This window comes from Mus pahari, chromosome 9 (assembly GCF_900095145.1).
Source record: "Mus pahari chromosome 9, PAHARI_EIJ_v1.1, whole genome shotgun sequence".
NCBI lineage: Eukaryota > Metazoa > Chordata > Mammalia > Rodentia > Muridae > Mus > Mus pahari.
In genome coordinates, this window is record NC_034598.1 from 26,851,957 (window position 1) to 26,869,866 (window position 17,910).

The 17,910-nt window shown below is 48.3% G+C and overlaps 1 protein-coding gene across 1 annotated transcript in view; it reads right to left on the bottom strand.

The window, feature by feature from the left end:
• Positions 1 to 9,337, bottom strand: part of Eif4ebp2 (eukaryotic translation initiation factor 4E binding protein 2) — a 23,248-nt gene extending 13,911 nt beyond the window's left edge. Inside the window, exon 1 of the mRNA XM_021204857.2 lies at positions 8,949 to 9,337. Within this exon, the coding sequence (XP_021060516.1) occupies positions 8,949 to 9,093 (145 nt within the window). The 5' untranslated portion in view covers positions 9,094 to 9,337. The remainder of the gene's footprint in view (positions 1 to 8,948) is intronic.
• Between the last annotated feature and the right edge of the window lie 8,573 nt (positions 9,338 to 17,910).

A 17,910-nucleotide genomic window follows, 5' to 3' on the forward strand; every position in this document is an offset into this window, starting at 1 on the left:
CTTTAATCCCAGCACTCGGGAGGCAGAGGCAGGCAGATTTCTGAGTTCGAGGCCAGCCTGGTCTACAAAGTGAGTTCCAGGACAGCCAGGCTATACAGAGAAACCCTGTCTCGAAAAACAAAAACAAACAAACAAACAAACAAAAAGATAAAGCAACCCTTTAATCCCAGCACCTGAGCTCCATAGTGAAGTTCAGGCCAGTCAGGGCTACAGTCAGACTGTATGAAACAAAATAAAACAAAGTTAAATAGATTAACAACAACCCAGCAATTGGCTAGCAGCCTTGGTAGTCTATAGGAATCCACTTTTAAGATTGATTTTTCATCTTTAATTAAGCATATTTGTGTATAAAGGTATGTGTACAGGAGTGCAGGTGTCTTGGGGTTAGAGTTACAGGCAGCTGTTAGGGAGCTGATATGGTACTGGGAACCAAACTCCAGTTCCCTGCAAGAGCAATAGTGGGCCCCACCTCCAGCCCTGACAGAGCTTTAGCTGTAAGGCTGGGCTCCCACCCCTTTCTAACAGGAGGTGCAGAGCTATGTAAAGGACTCCATGGAGCCTCCACCAGAGAGCACGGAGGTAACAGTCTTAACAAACCCCTGCTGTTCATACAGGCCCTCAGTGAACAGATTGCTCAAAAGTTCTGTGGCTGACAAACCAAAGAAAACTAACAGCTGCCTAAGCCAGAGGCTCCTGGGGGACTTTGCATAGCCACCAAATCCCTGAAGTACTAATAAAACCTGTCGGTTTATAGAACTGTTTTTATAACGAAAGGGAGTGGAGCCTGAGGCCCATTGTCATAATGTGACTAAGTGCTGTGGCAAATGGGGACTTCCAAAGTTGTGTCTACCAAATCCTTTAAGCCCATGCCCCAGTAACAGGGAGCAAGGCCTCCAAACACAAGCATGGTCCCCATCTGATCACTACCGGGCAAGGGAGGAAGGGCTGTGTCCTATGAGGAAGGTCCATTGTTGGAGAGCCACCCTCTTTACAGACAAGGAAAAGTCACAGTGACACAGGAGACCCAGGACAGCATCACACACACAGGCACTCAAACAAAGCTGGGTTTCTCAAGTCTGGGTTGCAAAATGAGTTGAAACAGGTGTTTTAAAATGCTAATAGCGGGGCCTGGGGAATGCAGCTCAGTTGGTATTCACTTGCCTAGCATGCACAAAGCAGGGTGCAATCACAGCATAAACAGGGCATGGTAGTACATGCCTGGAATCCCAGCACGCAGGAAAGAGGCAGGATCTTAAATCCAAGGTCATCAGAGGCTATGAGGTTCTGGCAAGGCTAGGCTACAAGAGTACTTGTCTCAAATCAAAAAAAAAAAAAAAAAAAAAACAACCCAGCTAATACTAAGTCCAAAATGGTTCACGACCTGTAAATGAACCCAGCCTAGGGGTCTCTGGAAATAAGTCAACACTCATTTCTATTGTTAAGCAGTACTGCTGCTGCTAAAGCACCCCCACTGCAGTTTAGATGTGAACATTCACAAGGACATAAGTGTTCTCCACATAAATACCTGCAAAAAAGTACAAGTTGAGTCTCCCAGGCTGAAGTCTTGGTAATGCTAATGATTAACTACTAACTACCCATCATTGCAAGCCATGAAGGGAAAACAAACTCAACCCAAAATCTAAAGAGGATTATCACCAGAACCCAGGGTGATTCAGCCAGAGCACTAGGCTGACTTGACACTGGCAAGTCAATTACTGGAATAGACCTTAAATAATAATAAAAAAAACAAGCCACATAATAACCTCATAAAAGATCCTGGGCCAAGAGGGTCACCCAAATGCCAGAGTGCTTAGTATTCAAGAGGCCTTGAGCTTTGATCCTCAAAGCCACCCTCTCCCAAAGGACCCCTAACTTTCCTGATGATTATATCCAACAAACCAGTAACAGAAGTCAATTTCCCCAACTTCTAGTAGAAAAGGCACCTTTAAGAACCACTGCTAAGGGCTGGTGAGATGGCTCAGTGGGTAAGAGCACCCAACTACTCTTCCGAAGGTTCAGAGTTCAAATCCCAGCAACCACATGGTGGCTCACAACCATCCGTAACAAGATCTGACGCCCTCTTCTGGAGTGTCTGAAGACAGCTACAGTGTACTTACATGTAATAAATAAATAAATCTTTATTAAAAAAAAAAAAAAAAAAAAAGAACCACTGCTAAGATACTTAGGGAACTGGAAGACTGCTTTCTCACTAAGATCAATGTACCACACGCCCCCACACTGAGGGCCATACCCAGGAGAACTGGGCAAGAAAAGAAAACCAAATACACATGGATGAGATACCTTAAAAAGACAGGGATGGATACCTTAAAGTGCAGATAACAGGAAGCCACAGGACCAGAATTGTATTTCCCAGCTTATCTTTTATTGAGGTCTTTGCCTTCTTAAACTATTCACTGAAATGAACAGATTCCATCTGTCAGGACATCTGCCACAGAAACCTAGAGTCAACATTAAAATGGAAACATGCAAACATGTCTGAGCTTCTAGTTTCAAGCTATGGCCTAAGAACCAGGTGAGGTGGTCTGTGAAAACGAGGCTCTCCGTCCTGCAGCCGCCGCACGAACTGGGGAGGCAGGGGCAAGAGGATCTCTGTGAATCTGGGGCCAGCCTGGTCTACAGAGTTTTCTAGGTCAGGGCTACACAGAGAAACCCTGCCTGAGTGTTGGAGGGAAGGTTCTTGCCCAGAGCTGGTGGCAAAGACCTGTAATCCCAGCTACTTTGGTGGCAGAGTCAAAGGAGAACGTTCAAAGTCAGCCTGGGCTACAGAGTGCCTTTCAAGGATGATCTGGACAACTTAGTAAAATCCTGTCACAAAAATGTGAATCAACCAACCAGGGAGACAACTAATATAATCAGGGAACTCCAGGTTCAGTGAGAGACTGTCTTAAACACTAAGCTAAGCACAGCAAAGGGACACACTCAGTCACTCATGTCTGCACGCTCTCACACATACACCCAAACTAGGAACAGTCAGGATGGGCAGCTGTTGATTGACACCTGATAAGGAAGCAACCAGGCCTTTGCTTCACTCTTTATGATCTACTGACCTCAGACCCCTAATGCTGGAATTACAAGCAAGTACCACTGCAGGCAGGTAAAGAATACACAGGGTTTTAAGGGTGCTGCAAAAACAAAGCAAGGTTGGTGTGGCACCACATGCTTTTCACCCCAGCAGTCAGGAGGCAGGGGCAGGCTGATCTGAGTTTGAGGCCAACCGCACACACACACACACACACACACACCGAGAAATAGTCTCAAACAAACAAACAAAGGGCTGGAGAGATGGCTTGGCGGTCAAGAGCACTGACTGCAATTCCAAAGGTCCTGAGTTCAAATCCCAGAAACCACATGGTGGCTCACAACCATTCATAATGAGATCTGATGCCCTCTTCTGGTGTGTCTGAAGACAGCTAGTGTACTTACATATAACAATAAGTAAATCTTTTTAAAAAACCAACCAAACAGAAACAAAAAACAAGCACAAAGAAATGTGCCATTCTTACCTACAAGTCTCAAGAGAGCTTAGATCCTATAAACAGAGAGGCAAAACTCTCCTCAATTTGCTCACTCTAAAGACTTGTAGCTAGGAAGCTCTGCCACTCACCAGCAAACTCACCAGCTGGGGAGCAGCTCTCTACAGTAACTTTTCTGTCTGATCTGCAAGGCTTTACACACACAAACTACTAAGCCTACAGAGCTCACAACTGTACAAAATCCCTCTGTGAAGCTGCCTTTAGGACGCCAGTCCTGGAAAGGTCTCTGCTGATTAGCTGGCCATGTCAGTTTCTCTGTCCTCTTAAGGCTGGCTGGCCATGGAGGGGCTACCTTCCCTGCCACCCCTCCCCTCTCTCCCAGGCTTGCAAGCCAGTCCCTGCACATCCAGCAGGAAAGCTGCCGGACAAACACCCTGGCAGGTGCCACTCCATGACAGTCAGTGTTACCGAGGCAAGGAGGTGCCATCCCCTGGATAACAAGGCAAAGCAATGCGATGTGCATCTCTCTCACTTATAACAGTGGAGGGCTGTGGCTAAGGACCCAAATTAAAGAACTGAGCTATCTCGGGGAATAAACGCTAAGTGCGAGGATCTGAGTTCAGATCCCCTGCACCCACGTAAAAGCTGGGTGTGGCTCTGGGTGGCCTGTACTCCCAGAGCTTGTTTTTTTGTTTGTTTTTCTTTTTGTTTTGTTTTGTTTGTGGGGAGGTGGGGGATGTCAGTTGCTAGAATGTGCTGCCTAGCCAAACCCACCAAAGCTCAAGGTTCAGTGACAGACCACATCTAATGGGGATAGGTAGAAAGGAAGCAATGTCTTTCTCTGGCTTCTGCATGGGTCCACAGGGGCACACACGAGAAATAGAAGAGAACTGAAGTTAAAGACATTTTGTTGGCTCAGAATAAACAGGCCAAACTGACTGAGAAACCAGCCTTCTCGCCCGAAGCTACAGAGCACTGTTCATCCCTCCAACATCAGCTGAAAATGCAGCCGCTCCCCCCCCCCCCCCCAATACGCTTCTGATACAGCTCACTTTGGTCTCATGGGGAATGCTTTCCCATCTTCAGGCCTCATTTATTTCCAGATTCTTCCAATGGTCCTCAGGTAACTCTACCCTAGGACACCAATAGCAGCAGAGAGGCAGGAGCCACAGATATCAGGCCACAGTGACTGGTGGCTCTCTGCTCCTATGTGAGTGTGCTTTCCCATAGCTAGAATGTGACTAGGGAGCAGAGCAGAGATGAAGGCTAAAATGGGTCACTATAGCTCTGCCTATTCCCCAGAGAAAGATGGTGCCGGCCAGCATTCCTGAGGTAGAAATGTCTCAAAGGGTCCGCCAATTTCCTTTCCCAGGAAGGTAAGCATCTAAGTTGGAGGAGGAAGAAACGAGGCAGTCATAAGGACTACTGAATCTCAAGCTACCCACTGACATGAACTGGCTGGCAATACTGCCAAGTTCATTTCTTTGGTCTCAGGGTTGTTTAATTATAAAGTGAACTCCTTAGGGCCCTCCAGCTCTCCTGACTGGAATATAGGAAAACTCAACCACTGGAACAAGCTCACCTTCTGTGAAGGTGGCGGCAGCAGCGTCTACTGGATGTACCAACCGTCACCCACTGCTCAATGGGTAGACAGGAGAAAATGAAGCAAGCTTTCCAGTCCCCAGGAACGAGTCCCCTGACACCAGCAAAAGCAGCTCAACACGCCAAGGCAAGTGCGCTTTTAGCTCAGCTCTCATGCTTAAACCACAGAGGGGAATCTGAGAAACCCTCCAGGTGAGATTGGTTACTATGGGTCTTCACGAATAAAGGGGTCTTGCCCCTACCAAGACCAATCTTACAAGGCATTCAGCAAATCAAATGTGACCCAGGACCGGTCCCCCGAGGGTGTGGCCCTTCAGATTTCAGACACTCAGGCAGGAAATGCACTCCTTTCCCGTCTGCTAAAGAGACTCAAGATCCAAGCCCGAGCTTTTCAGGTCTGAAATTCAAGCCAGTCACTTGGCTTCGCTGTTCCAATTGCAGAACTACAAGTCAAATCCTACCCGTAGCCTCCATCCCTTAAAATCAAGATCTGAGGGCCACGCAGAGCAAGGACCACACTTGATGCTTTCCCTTTTGAAGACAGGGTGTCAAGTAGCCCAGTTGGCCTAGCTATCTAGTACTAGTTGGCTTTGAATCCTTGATCCTTTCTCTTCGTCTACGGGCCTGTGCCACCTGCCTAGGTCTGCTGCCTTGTTCCCTGTGAAGTGCTGACCACGAAATTCACTGAAGACCTTATCAACCACTGAGATAAAATGACTCCGTGGGAGGAAGGGGGAGATAAAGCATCGGAGGGCAGAAATGTTCCCAAGCAGGAAGCATCAGCATAGCTCAGAGGAAAAAGTGCTCACCACACAAGTCTGATGACCTGAGTTTGATCCCAGAAACCCCAGTATTAGGAAGTCAAAAGTTGCTCTCTGACCTCCACTGGCAAAACAGCACAGGAGTGCATACGTGTGTGCCCACACACATACACTTCCATACCAGTAGAGAGTTTTGTTGTTTTTTTTTTAAATGAGCATACATCTGTGTGACATATGCCTTGTGTACAGATGCTGGTGAAGGAGAGAGATGAGAATTTCAGATCTCCTGGAGCTGGAGTTACAAGCTGCCCAGTGTGGATGCTGGGACTGAACTCAGGTCTTCCACAATACTGGCAGGCACGGTCTTAACTGCGGAGCCCTCTTCCTCTCTGGCCCTGGTAAAGGCCACCTTAAAATCATTCCATAGGGGAAAAAGTCAGTAAGCACTGTACATCTCTAAACACCACCGAGCCAAATGCTATAAAAGACTGCCCAGCATGCCATGGTGGCGCATATTTTTAAACCCAGCACCAGAGAGGCAGAGGCAGGTGGAGCGCTGAGTTTGAGGCTGGCCAGGGCTACACAACAAGACCCTGTCTCAAAAACACAGCTCAGCTCCAAACCCTACAGTGCCATCTCCTTACAACCAGGAAGCAAGCCCTCCTCATCAAAATCCAAAGACTGCTAGGCACGGCGGCCTTTAATGCCACTGCTCAGGAGGCAGAGGCAGGCAGGGGCATCTCGGTGAGTTCCAGGGAAAGTGACACCCTACCTCCAAAACAAACAACTATGTGTAGAAGCTCTGTGGAGGCAGGCCTGCGGTGGCTCTGTGGTAGAAGGTAGACCCTCCCAAGCGTCTCAGAACTAGGTTAAGCGGCAAGGCGGCTTCTACCTTTAAAGCAAGGCGTAAACACTGCATGGCTTCCCTACTTCTAAAGGCACAGCAGCTTGCTGTCTGAAATATGCCCACAGAGTTTTCCCTCTCTAGAGCTTCCCGCAGGAGAACATGAATGCACAGCTAACAAGTTTGCTTCCTCCCCAAGGAAGTTAGGGATAAACGGACCTGTTACTGTCACAAGTGCTCTGAGCTGCTAGAAGCATGGGCATTTTACTCGTCAATACCACAAAGACCTCTGGAGTAAATTACAGATCTCTCTCCGACACCTGAGAAATTATATATATATACATACATATATATATGTGTGTGTGTGTACAGAAGAGAGACAGACAGACAGACAGACATGCTCTTACTATGTAGCCTTGGCTGTCCTGGACCCCTGGAGCTCATTATGTACAACGGGCTAGCCTTCAACTCCTAGAGATCATCCTGCCTCTGCCTGGCCGGTGCTGGACACTATCTCTGTTTCTTAACAGTTATCTGTCAAGTGGAGACAACTCCATCCAGGGCTGACCAGGAGCTTTCCCGATTTTTGTTATACCAGATAACACACACCAATAAATCCCAGCACTCGGGAGGCTAATAATGCAAGATCACAGGTTTGGGGATCACATAAAGAGGTCCAAGGTAGTATGGACCATATGGAGAAAAAGTGTTTCAAGAAAAGCAAGAGGAAAGAAAGAGAAGGAAAAGACCAAATAAGAAAGCTGTCTTCAGCAACTTAAACCAGTACCCTCTCACCAGATCTCCACCATCTTTCCTTAAACCCGGCTCTCCCTAAGGAGTGCAGCTTCCTCTTGCCTGGGTCATTTGGAAGGTCTTTCCGGGCATTTATGCCTTTCTGCCATCTCTTTTCTAGACCGGCCTGGCTGGATCTTCTGCCAACTTTTCTCCTAGATATTTGCTTTGATTTTTTTGCCCCCTTCCTTGTTTGGTTGGTTTTTTGTTTGTTTTTTGAGACAGGGTGTGACACTGTAGCACAGGCTGTCTTGGAACTCATTTTTTTTCTGTGTTTCTCTGTGTAGCCCTGGCTGTTCTTGAACACACTCTGTAGACCAGGCTGGCCTGGAACTCAGAAATCCGCCTGCCTCTGCCTCCCAAATTCTGGGATTAAAGGCCTGTGCCACCACTGCCCAGCCTTGAAACTCATTATGTAGCCAGGGCTAGCCTTAAACTGCCATTCTCCTACCTCCTTTCTGGAGTAGTAGGATCACAGCCCTAACTACCACACACACAGCCTTCTGGATTGCTGTCTCTTGGTGTTGGCAAGGTCCCCTTACTCTGTGCCTTCCAATTGCACAAGATTCCAGGATGGCCAGGCCCACTTGGAAGTGATTGGTTAGGAGTCCTGTCTCATGATCAGCGATCTCTAGACTGCAGGGGCTGCTAACCAAATCTTCACCCTCTAGCTGAAGCCCAGCCCCCGGGTCACCAAAAGAAGGCAAAGTTCTGAGATTAGAAGCGGAAAACCAGTTCCCTTCATGAAGGCACCGATGAACCCTTTCCAGGCTCCTCCCTCTTTGAGGACAGCCCAGAAAGGAGACAAACAACCTTTGCGCTTCCTCCTCTCGTGACCAATACAACACGCTTTCTTTACCTCTCCAGTGATAGTAAAGGGTTCCCAGCCATCTTTTGAAAAGCAACTTCAGGACTTCAGGAACCTCCCTTTGCATCGCCTCTCTCTACAAAGTCCTTTCCCTAGGATCAAGCAACCTAACCCGACTAGTGTGTGCTGTCTGACAAAGCACCTTTAAAACGGCTCCTCGAAAGCCCTGGTCTGAAATCTGAACAGCGCCTCCACCAAAGCCATCAACTTCTTCGATACCAATGAGCTTTTTTACACGCCCCACTTGTGGGAGCTGGGGCTCCCCCAACCTGTGATGACTCCTCTAACAAAGTAAACAATGCTGTCAAAGGAGGCTAACACTGGGCGAGGCAGGCAGAGTGCATTGCCAGCCTCGTCTCGGGACTCTCAGCGCAGCCAGAGCAGTCATCTTAGGCTTCCGCGCCAGTTCTGTCTCCCCGACTTCCCTCCCCGCCCCCCAAATCCCGTAGGACGGCTCCAGAGGCAAGCCCCGCCGCGCAGGGTGCACGGTCTGCAGCACACAGTACGGGCAGCGGGGAGGAAGCTGTAGGTCGAGCATGCAGTGCCACGCGCCAGCCGCGATGGCGGGCAGGCCGGGCGCGGCTCACCTCCCGGCGTCGTGGAGAACAGCGTCCCCCCGGGCGTGGTGCAGTAGTCCTGAGGTAGCTGCGCGGCGTCGCTGATGGCCACGGTGCGCGTGGGGATGGCGCGGCTCTGGCTGGGCTGGTGGCCACCGCCGGTCGACGCGGACATGGCTCCGACGCGGGCTCGAGGCTTTGTGCAGCGGCAGCGGCGACGGCGGCGGCGGGGCCCGGGCGGCTCTGGCTCCTCGCGCTCGGTTCTCAACTCGCCTGCTCTCGCCCGGTCGTCCCGCTGCGATCCCGCTCCCGCTGCCGCCGCCGCCGCCGCCGCCCGGTCCTCCGGCCTCCGCCTGCAGCCTCAGCAGCAGCAGGAGCAGCAGCGGCAGCAGCGGCAACGTTGACTACCGGAAGCGGTCGAAGGCGGGAGCAAGGGGGTAGTAGAGGGAGGGAACTATGGAGGCCGGACGTGACGTTGGGGGCGTGTCCGAGGCGAGTGGGCGGGTAGCTGGGGGCGGGGCTGAGGCAGCCGAAGGCTTGAGGCAGAGGGTGAACCCGGAAATCCGAGAAAAAGGAAGTGGTGAGGGGTGGAGCCTTAGGGTGGGCGGGCCTTGGAGGGGCGGGGCTGAGCTCAGGGGAACAGAAGAGTCGAAGTGAAGCTGAGCGTAGGTGATTAAGGCAGGCGGGGAAAACTTGTTTGTGGTGTGTTAAGTGTCAACTAGCAGTACTTTTCTGGGGCCAATTTCAGTTTCCCATCTATATCTAACCATTAAACCATTAAACGTATAAGTCGGGCTGGAGGGATGGCTCAGCGGTTAAGAGCACTGACTGCTCTTCCAGACGTCCTGAGTTCAATTCCCAGCGACCACATGTTGGCTCACCACAACCATCTGTAATGATGCCCTCTTCTGATGTGTCTGAAGACAGCTACAGCGTACTCATAGACTCATAGACTCATACGCTTATAGACCGACTCCCGCAAGTTATCCTCTCACTTCTCCACTCAGCCCATGAGCACCCATATGAGCCTGCCCATAAATAAACAAATGTAATCAAAATTATTTTAAGAAGTATAATTTTGATTGTTCATTATTAAATGAAAGCAATGCATGCACGATGAACTAAGGGTTTGACAATTAAGGACTCTAAGGAGGGGCTCAGCAGTTACGAGCGCTTGTTGCTGTTGCTGAGCACTGAGGGGACCAGCGTTTAGTTCCTAGCACACATGGGGTGGCTCTGAACTGTCCATAACTCCAGTTCAGGGAATCTGACCTACCTTGTCTTCTGATCTCTGCAACACCATGCACACACACGCGATGCATTTACATACCGGCAGACAAAGCACTACAAGAAATCGCGGGGTGGTTAGGAGTGTAAGGCTCACCTAAGCTTCACTGCTAGTTTGAGACCAGCCAGAGACTGAGACTGTCTGAAAAACTAATGGAAAGTACAGGATGAGGAGACGGCTCCACCTGTAAGATTGCTTACTGTGTAAGCATCAGGACTTGAGTTCAATTCCCATCATCCACATTTTAAAAAAATTATTTTTTTTAAGTCCAGATATTCCAGCACTTGGAAGGCAGAGGCAGGTGGATCTCTGTGTTTGAGGCCAGCCTGGTCTACAGAGTGGGTTCCAGGACAGCCAGGGCTACACAGAGAAACCTTGTCTTGAAAAGACAACAACAACAGCAAAAACCCAAGGCCATATATGAAGCATCCCCCACGCTGTAGAGAACAGAGACTGAGGTTCTAACTGGGGCTTGCTGGCTTCCACCCCAGCTCAAAGTTCAGTGAGACCCTGTTGCAACGTGTCCTGGTTAGATTTTTTTCTCTTAACTTGACACAAGCTAGAGTTGTCTGAGAAAGCAAACCTCAGTCAAGACAGTGTCGTCATCAGATTGTGACCTTAGGAGATCCTGTGGGTGGCACATTTTCTTCTTCTTTCTTAAAATTTTATTTACTTGTTTTTGTTTTGTTTTTTTAGTATAGAATAGAGTTATTCAGGGCATGGGGAGGGGAGTTGAGGAAAAGGGAGAGAGAGAGAGAGAGAGAGAGAGAGAGAGAGAGAGAGAGAGAGAGAGAGACCAAAAGCACAAAGAGAGAGAGAGAGAGAGGGCCAGGAGCTATTCATGTATTTTTTAATGTAGGAATGTTCTTTCTGCACATCCATCTACATGCCAGAAAAGGGCATCAGATCCCTTCATAGATGGTTGTGATCCAAGAGCTGGTTGCTGGGAATTGAACTCAGAACCTCAGGACCTCTGGAAGAACAGCCAATGTTCTTGACTGCTGAGCCATCTCACCGGTCCATGGGCATTCTCTGGATTAATGATTTATATGGGAGGCTGCCATCCCTGTGCACGTTGTCCTGGGTGGTGTAAGAGAGCAAGCTAAGCGAGCCAGGGAGAGCAAGCCAGTAAGCAGCACTCTTCCATGTTTCTTCTTCACTCCTGCCCTGACTCTTGTTCATGGCAGACTATAAGCTCCCCTCTTCAAGTTGCCTTTGGTTGTGGCCTTTATCACAGCACTAAAAAGCAAACTAGTGCACCAGGCAACAAGGGGGAGCATGGAGGAACAGGACATCAGCATCCTCCTACGGGCTCTGAGCTCAAGCACACACATAACTCACAGGCACATAATATACACACATATCACACATGCCACACACACACGTACACATTCACACACACTCTCATTAACACACATAGACACACATAGAAACACACCAAACACAAAGTGTGTTGGTTGGCATAGACTTGGCCCAGAGAGTGACACTATTAGGAGGTATGGCCTTGTTGGAGTGGGTGTGTCACTGTAGGTGTGGGCTTAAGACTCTCACCCTAGCTGTCTGGAAGCCAGTCTTCTCCTAGCAGCCTTCAGATGAAGATGTAGAACTCTCAGCTCTCTCTGCCTGCACCATGCCTGCCTGGATGCTGCCATGCTCCCGCCTTAATGAGAATGGACTGAAGCTCTGAACCTGTAAGTCAGCCCCAATTAAATGTTCTCCAAGAGTTGCCTTGGTCATGGTGTCTGTTCATAGGAGTAAAACCTAACTAAGACACAAAGTAAAAGAAAAGAAAAGAAGAGAAAAGAAAAGAAAGGAAAAGGGTGTGTACTAGGGATACAGCTCAGTGGGTGGGTGCTTGTCTAGCACGGATGGATTCAGTCTCTAGGGCCACATAAAGTGGGTTTGGTGGCACACACTTGTAATCTCAGCACTGGGGAGGCAGAGGCAGGAGGATCAGGAGTTCAAGGTCATACTTGGATGCATAGTGAGTTTGAGGCCAGCCTGAGACACAGGAAACCTTGTCTCAAAAAAAAATAGAGAGAGAGGATCCCCAAAAGCTTTTATTAGTGTGGGTTTCCACTATTGCTAATCAGTGTGTGGCAAATTAAAACCGTGATAGTTTTAAATTTGTTGTTAACTCACTCATTAAAAACCCATTACATACTGTTCTCATACCAATCAGATTCATTTGTAGATATAATTTACATTGTTTTGTTTTGTTTTTCAAGACAGGGTTTCTCTGTGTAGTCCTGGTTCCCCTGGAACTCATTCTTCTGTAGACCAGGCTAGGTTCAAATTCACAGTGATCTGCCTGCCTCTGCCTCCCAAATGCTGGGATTAAAGGCATGGCTTTGTAATTTTAATTTTTTTATTGAAAAAAAAATCCCAGTTTCCAAAGCAAAATAATAAATGTTTTATTTTTGCAAAACAAACAAACAAAAACAAAACAAAACAAACAAAAAAAAAAAAACAGAGGCAGCTGAATTGATGTAGCTGTGTGTTCCCTGTTGCAATGTCCTTTAGGTCAAGTTAAGAGGCAGCTCAGCTTCCCAGAGGCACGTGCTGCAATGGGAGGTTTCTTTTTCTTTTCTCTCTCTCTCTTTTTTTTAAGATTTATTTATTATATGTAAGTACACTATAGCTGACACACCAGAAGATAGCATCAGATCTCATTACAGATGGTTGTGAACCACCATGTGGTTGCTGGGATTTGAACTCAGGACCGCTGGAAGAGCAGTCAATCAGTGCTCTTAACCGCTGAGCCACCTCTCCAGCCCACAACGGGAGGTTTCACAGTCCTCTAGATCACACTTTGAAGGACTGGGGAGGCCCAACCCCGTGCTTTATTCCCAGTCTGTGAGTGAGGGAACTCAGGCTAAGAGAGAGGAGGGCTTAGCCCAAGGAAAGGGCCACCCACCGTTTGTTTCCCTGTTCAAAAGCCAGACAGGTGCTTAACCAGAACAGAAGGATTTGGGGGCTGGGCATACCTCCGAGCTGATGTCGTGATGTCAGCACTTAGACGCAGAAAGTAGAAACTAGACTCCTGCCTGCCCTGAAGTCTGAAAGCCCAGGACTGAGGAACAGAAAGACTGAATTTAACCTTGCCAAACCATTATAACTACCTGTGGGTCCAAAGGAAGGGAAAAGTTAGATCCTAGTTTTGAGTATCCGGAGGGCTGGCCAGACATTTGGTTTACAAAAAGAAAAGGTACCGTTCCTCAATTCTTTTTTTGTTTTTGTTTTTTCCCTTAAAAAGGACAACATTTAATTGGGACTGGCTTACAGTGAGAAGGGTAGGCTAACTCCATGACAGGCTTCAAATTGGCAGTTCAGGAGGCTAGGCCCAAGTCTCTCTTTCCAAGAACTGGGCAAATCCAGTCAAGCCCAGGCCTCAGAAGCTGCCCTGCCACCTGGCCTGAGGCAAGGACAAGGGGTCGGGTCAGCAGCAGTTTCCAGACTCCCTCAGCTACTTCCTCAGCAACAGTTTCCAGACCTCCCCAGCAAGTTTCCAGCCCCCACCCCCAGTAATGGAATGTCCATAGACTGGGACCCAACAGAGTAACATAGCCACCCCCTACCCCAGAGTCCCCTAATGTGCTTAATCAGACCTGCAAGCTCACTTCGTTGTCTCTCTATTCTGCTAATGGGAGACCCCAGCATGCTAGACTCCTGCAGAATAAAACATTCTTTGCAATTACATACAATTTGAGTCTGGAATATTATTCTTTGGCAGATCATGGACACTTACAACAGGTTCTGAGGTTCAGTCCATTATCATCATGGTGGGAAGCGTGGCAGCATCCAGGCAGGCATGATGCAGGAGGAGCTGAGAGTTCTACATCTTCATCTGCCCGGCTCTAGGAGAAGATTCCCCTCTTTGATTCTTTAATTACAGATTTCTAGGATTCTGGAGTCAGTGAGGATGGCTGTCTTGCCTGACCAAAGGGTAAAGAAAGCAGGGAAAAGATAAACACAGAGGGGCTTGAGATGGGATTCAAGGAAGCGAAGGAAGCCTGAGCTGCGGAAATAGAGATCTGCCTTTGCTTATAATGTCAGTGGCTGAGCCCTCTCATGCTCTCTCCAGCAGAGTATAGAGCTTTTGTTTCTAGGTTCTTTACTAACACTTGTTAATGTCTGTCCTTTGTTTTTAACCACTCTAGACACCAAAGGGACAGCTCATTTTACCACTAATTTGTGATGATTATGATTGATTATGAATATCGAACATTTCTATATTCCTATTAGCTAGTATCTTTGAGGAAGGGTCTGTACAAATCACTTGTCCATTTTTTTGTTTGTTTGAGTTACTGGACTTAGTGAATTTTTTTATATACATTTATTTTATGTATATGAGTATGCTGTGTCTGTCTTCAGACACACCAAACAAGAGCATCAGTTCCCATTACAGATGGCTGTGAGCCACCATGTGGTTGCTGGGATTTAAACTCAGGACCTTCAGAAAAGCAGTCAGTGCTCTTAACCGCTGAGCCATCTCACCAGCCCACAGCCAGTGGTCTTAAAATGCTGAGCCATGTCTTCAGCATCTCAACTTATTTTTCTGAGCCAGGATCTCTCACTGCAACGGAAGCTTGCTGGTTCAGCTAGACTATCTAGTCAGTAAACCCTAGGGATCTTTGCCTCCCTAGAAATGGGATTAAAAGTTTCTGTTTTGGGCTGGAGAGATGGCTCAGTGGTTAAGAGCACCGACTGCTCTTCCAGAGGTCCTTAGTTCAATTCCCAGCAACCACATGGTGGCTCACAACCAACCATCTGTAATGGGATCTGATGCCCTCTTCTGGTGTGTCTGAAGACAGCTACAATGTACTCATATACATAAAATAAAATTGTTTTAAAAAGCAAGTTTCTGGCTTTCTTCCTGGGTGCTGAGGATTTGTGCTTAGGTCTCACTGACACTTGACTGACTTTACTCAACTCCAGGTGTTTTCCTTTCCTTTCCTTTCCTTTCCTTTCCTTTCCTTTCCTTTCCTTTCCTTTCCTTTCCTTTCCTTTCCTTTCCTTTTCTTTCCTTTCCTTTCCTTTCCTTTCCTTTTTTCTTTTTTAAATTACTTATTTTTATTTTATGTGAACTGTTGTTTTGCCTACATGTATGTCTGTACAAGGGTCCAATCCAATCTCTTGGAGCTGGATTACAGACAGTTGTTAGCTGCCATGTGGTTGCTGGGATTTGAACTCAGGACCTCTGGAAGAGTAGCCAGTGCTCTTAATTGCTGAGCCATCTCTCCAGTCCCTAGGTGTTTCCCCCCCCCCCCCTTTGGCTTGTTATTTCCTCGAGGAAGTACCTTCAGTCTCCTGCCTGGGTATTGTTGGCGTTGGGCCAGCAAAGAGGTCCCTCTTGGCTCATAATGGCATACTGTGTACCTCCCCTAGGCCACAGCTAAGTCTCCATAGACACTGGTGTCTCACAGGCTTATCCTATCTACCATTCATCCTCTGTCAAGGGATGCCTCTCAGCCCCAGTGCTCTGTGAGAGATGCTCTGTGCAAGATGACAAGTGATTCTGCTCCTCTTAGCCACATAGCCACACAGCACAGCTCTTTCTCTCCTCCCCCTAGCCGCACCTTGCCCTTCTGACTACAGACAGACCTGAAGGGGCTAGGGTGCAGCTGTGTGGTGGAGGGCTTGCTGGTATGCACTGGGCTGCACTGAGACATACCCCCTAACACTGTTTCTCTCTCTCTCTCTCTCTCTCTCTCTCTCTCTCTCTCTCTCTCTCTTTCTCATACAGACACACACACACACACATGTTTGTGTTTGTTTGTTTGTTTGTTTGTTTTGGTCCTGGGGAAATCAGACCTGGGGCCTGGACAGTGCTAGACAAGAGCTCTACCGTCTCCCCATTGTTTGGTTTCTGATCTGGGGACAAGGAACCAAGGTGCATATTTCACACATCAAAGCAGACCTGGCCTCCAGGTTCTCCCAGCATCCCTCAGTCCCTTAGTCCCTATCTGGCATACCCTGCTCCTGACCCTGAACTTTTGAGTCCAGAGGCTCTTCCCTGAATAATCCAGACCTCTCTTTCTCTTCCCTCTCTTCCCTTGGCCTCAATCCCTGGAGAGTAGCTTCCCCGATAAGCCCACCTTTAATATAATCTAATCAGGTTTGAATTCACTCATTTCACCAATGGAGAAATAACCTATTACCCACATCCAGTCCTGATACTTAGTCCTTGAGATGTTACGTTTTCTCTCTTCTCTATCCCTCATTTTTGTTTGTTTGTTTGTAGTTTTAAGATAGGGTCTTGCTATGTAGCCCAGGCCAACTTTGAATTAGTAAATCTCCTGCCTCAGACTCTAAAGTACTGGAATCACAGGAATGTCTCTGAGCAAAATACAGCTCCCCCCCCCCAAAATAAAATATTAGAAGAGAACCCTCTTTCTGTCTTTTTTTTTTTTTTTTTTTGAGACAGGGTTTCTCTGTATAGCCCTGGCTGTCCTGGAACTCACTCTGTAGACCAGACTGTCCTCAAACTCAGAAATCCGCCTGCCTTTGCCTCCCAAGTGCTGGGATTAAAGGTGTGCACCACCACTGCCTGGCTTAGCTAAGGGCTCTAAGGCGGTCTCTCCTGGCTCTCACTGGGCTGGCTGAATAATGTGCAGACCTGGAAGAAGTTATCCCGACAGGTGATGGACCCACAGCCATAGACCTCTAGATGTACATCTGGAGTATTGTCAAGATGCCGCCCGGAAGTCCTCTCACATGTGGGTGACTATAACTTGGAAGTTTTACATTTTAGTCACACAACTAAAGTTTCCTGTACTGAGAGTGGCTGAGCTGCCCCCCAAGGCCAGCATGGTCCCCTTCCTGCAGTCACCTAGTCCAGTGTTTCAGCAGTGTGCCCCACCCCACGCAGACTCACCCTTCACACCTACCTGCTCTCTCCCCAGGGCAGAGGCGATTCAGCCACCCACAGCAGATCTGTATCACGGATGGATGATGGGCTCTCACATCTGGGAAACAGTTTTCCACTTTACAAAGCACTTTAGCAGCCTGTGTCTCAGGAGCTACGGCAGCTGCAGCGGTCGGTCGGGGCAGGTGGGTTACCGTTCTGTTCTCATCTACTCTCCAGGAGAAGAAACGGAGACTCACACAATTACTGGAGTGACAGGATAGGGCTCCTTGGGAGCTCTGGCTTCTACCAGATGGACCCCACCCTCCCCGTGCTCCCCCTCTACCCTCCCTCTGTCCTCCCTCCCCCTTCCCTCCCTCCCTCCCTCTACCCACCCTTCATCCCTCCCAGAGGGACACTCTTTCCTTCCTGTTGCCCGCCTACATTCTTAAAGAAAGCAGAGTACCCCTGAGGATCCGTCCCCTCACCAGCAATGCCTGCAGAACTCCCTGGGCCTGGAGCCAAACCCAAGGGCTGCTAAAAAAAGAAGATGATGGTGTTCCAGTGTCCAGGCACTGAGGTGAGGCAGGCGCTGTGCAAAACACACATGATATGCACTCACTGATAAGCGGATATTAGCCCAGAAACTTAGAATATCCAAGATACAATTTGCAAATACATGAAACTCAAGAAGAAGGAAGACCGAAGTGTAGATATGTCGCTTCTTCTTAGAAGGGGGAACAAAATACCTATGGAAGGAGTTACAGAGACAAAATTCGGAGCTGAGACAGAAGGAAGGACCATCCAGAGACTGCCCCACCCAGGGATCCATCCCATATACAACCACCAAACCCAGA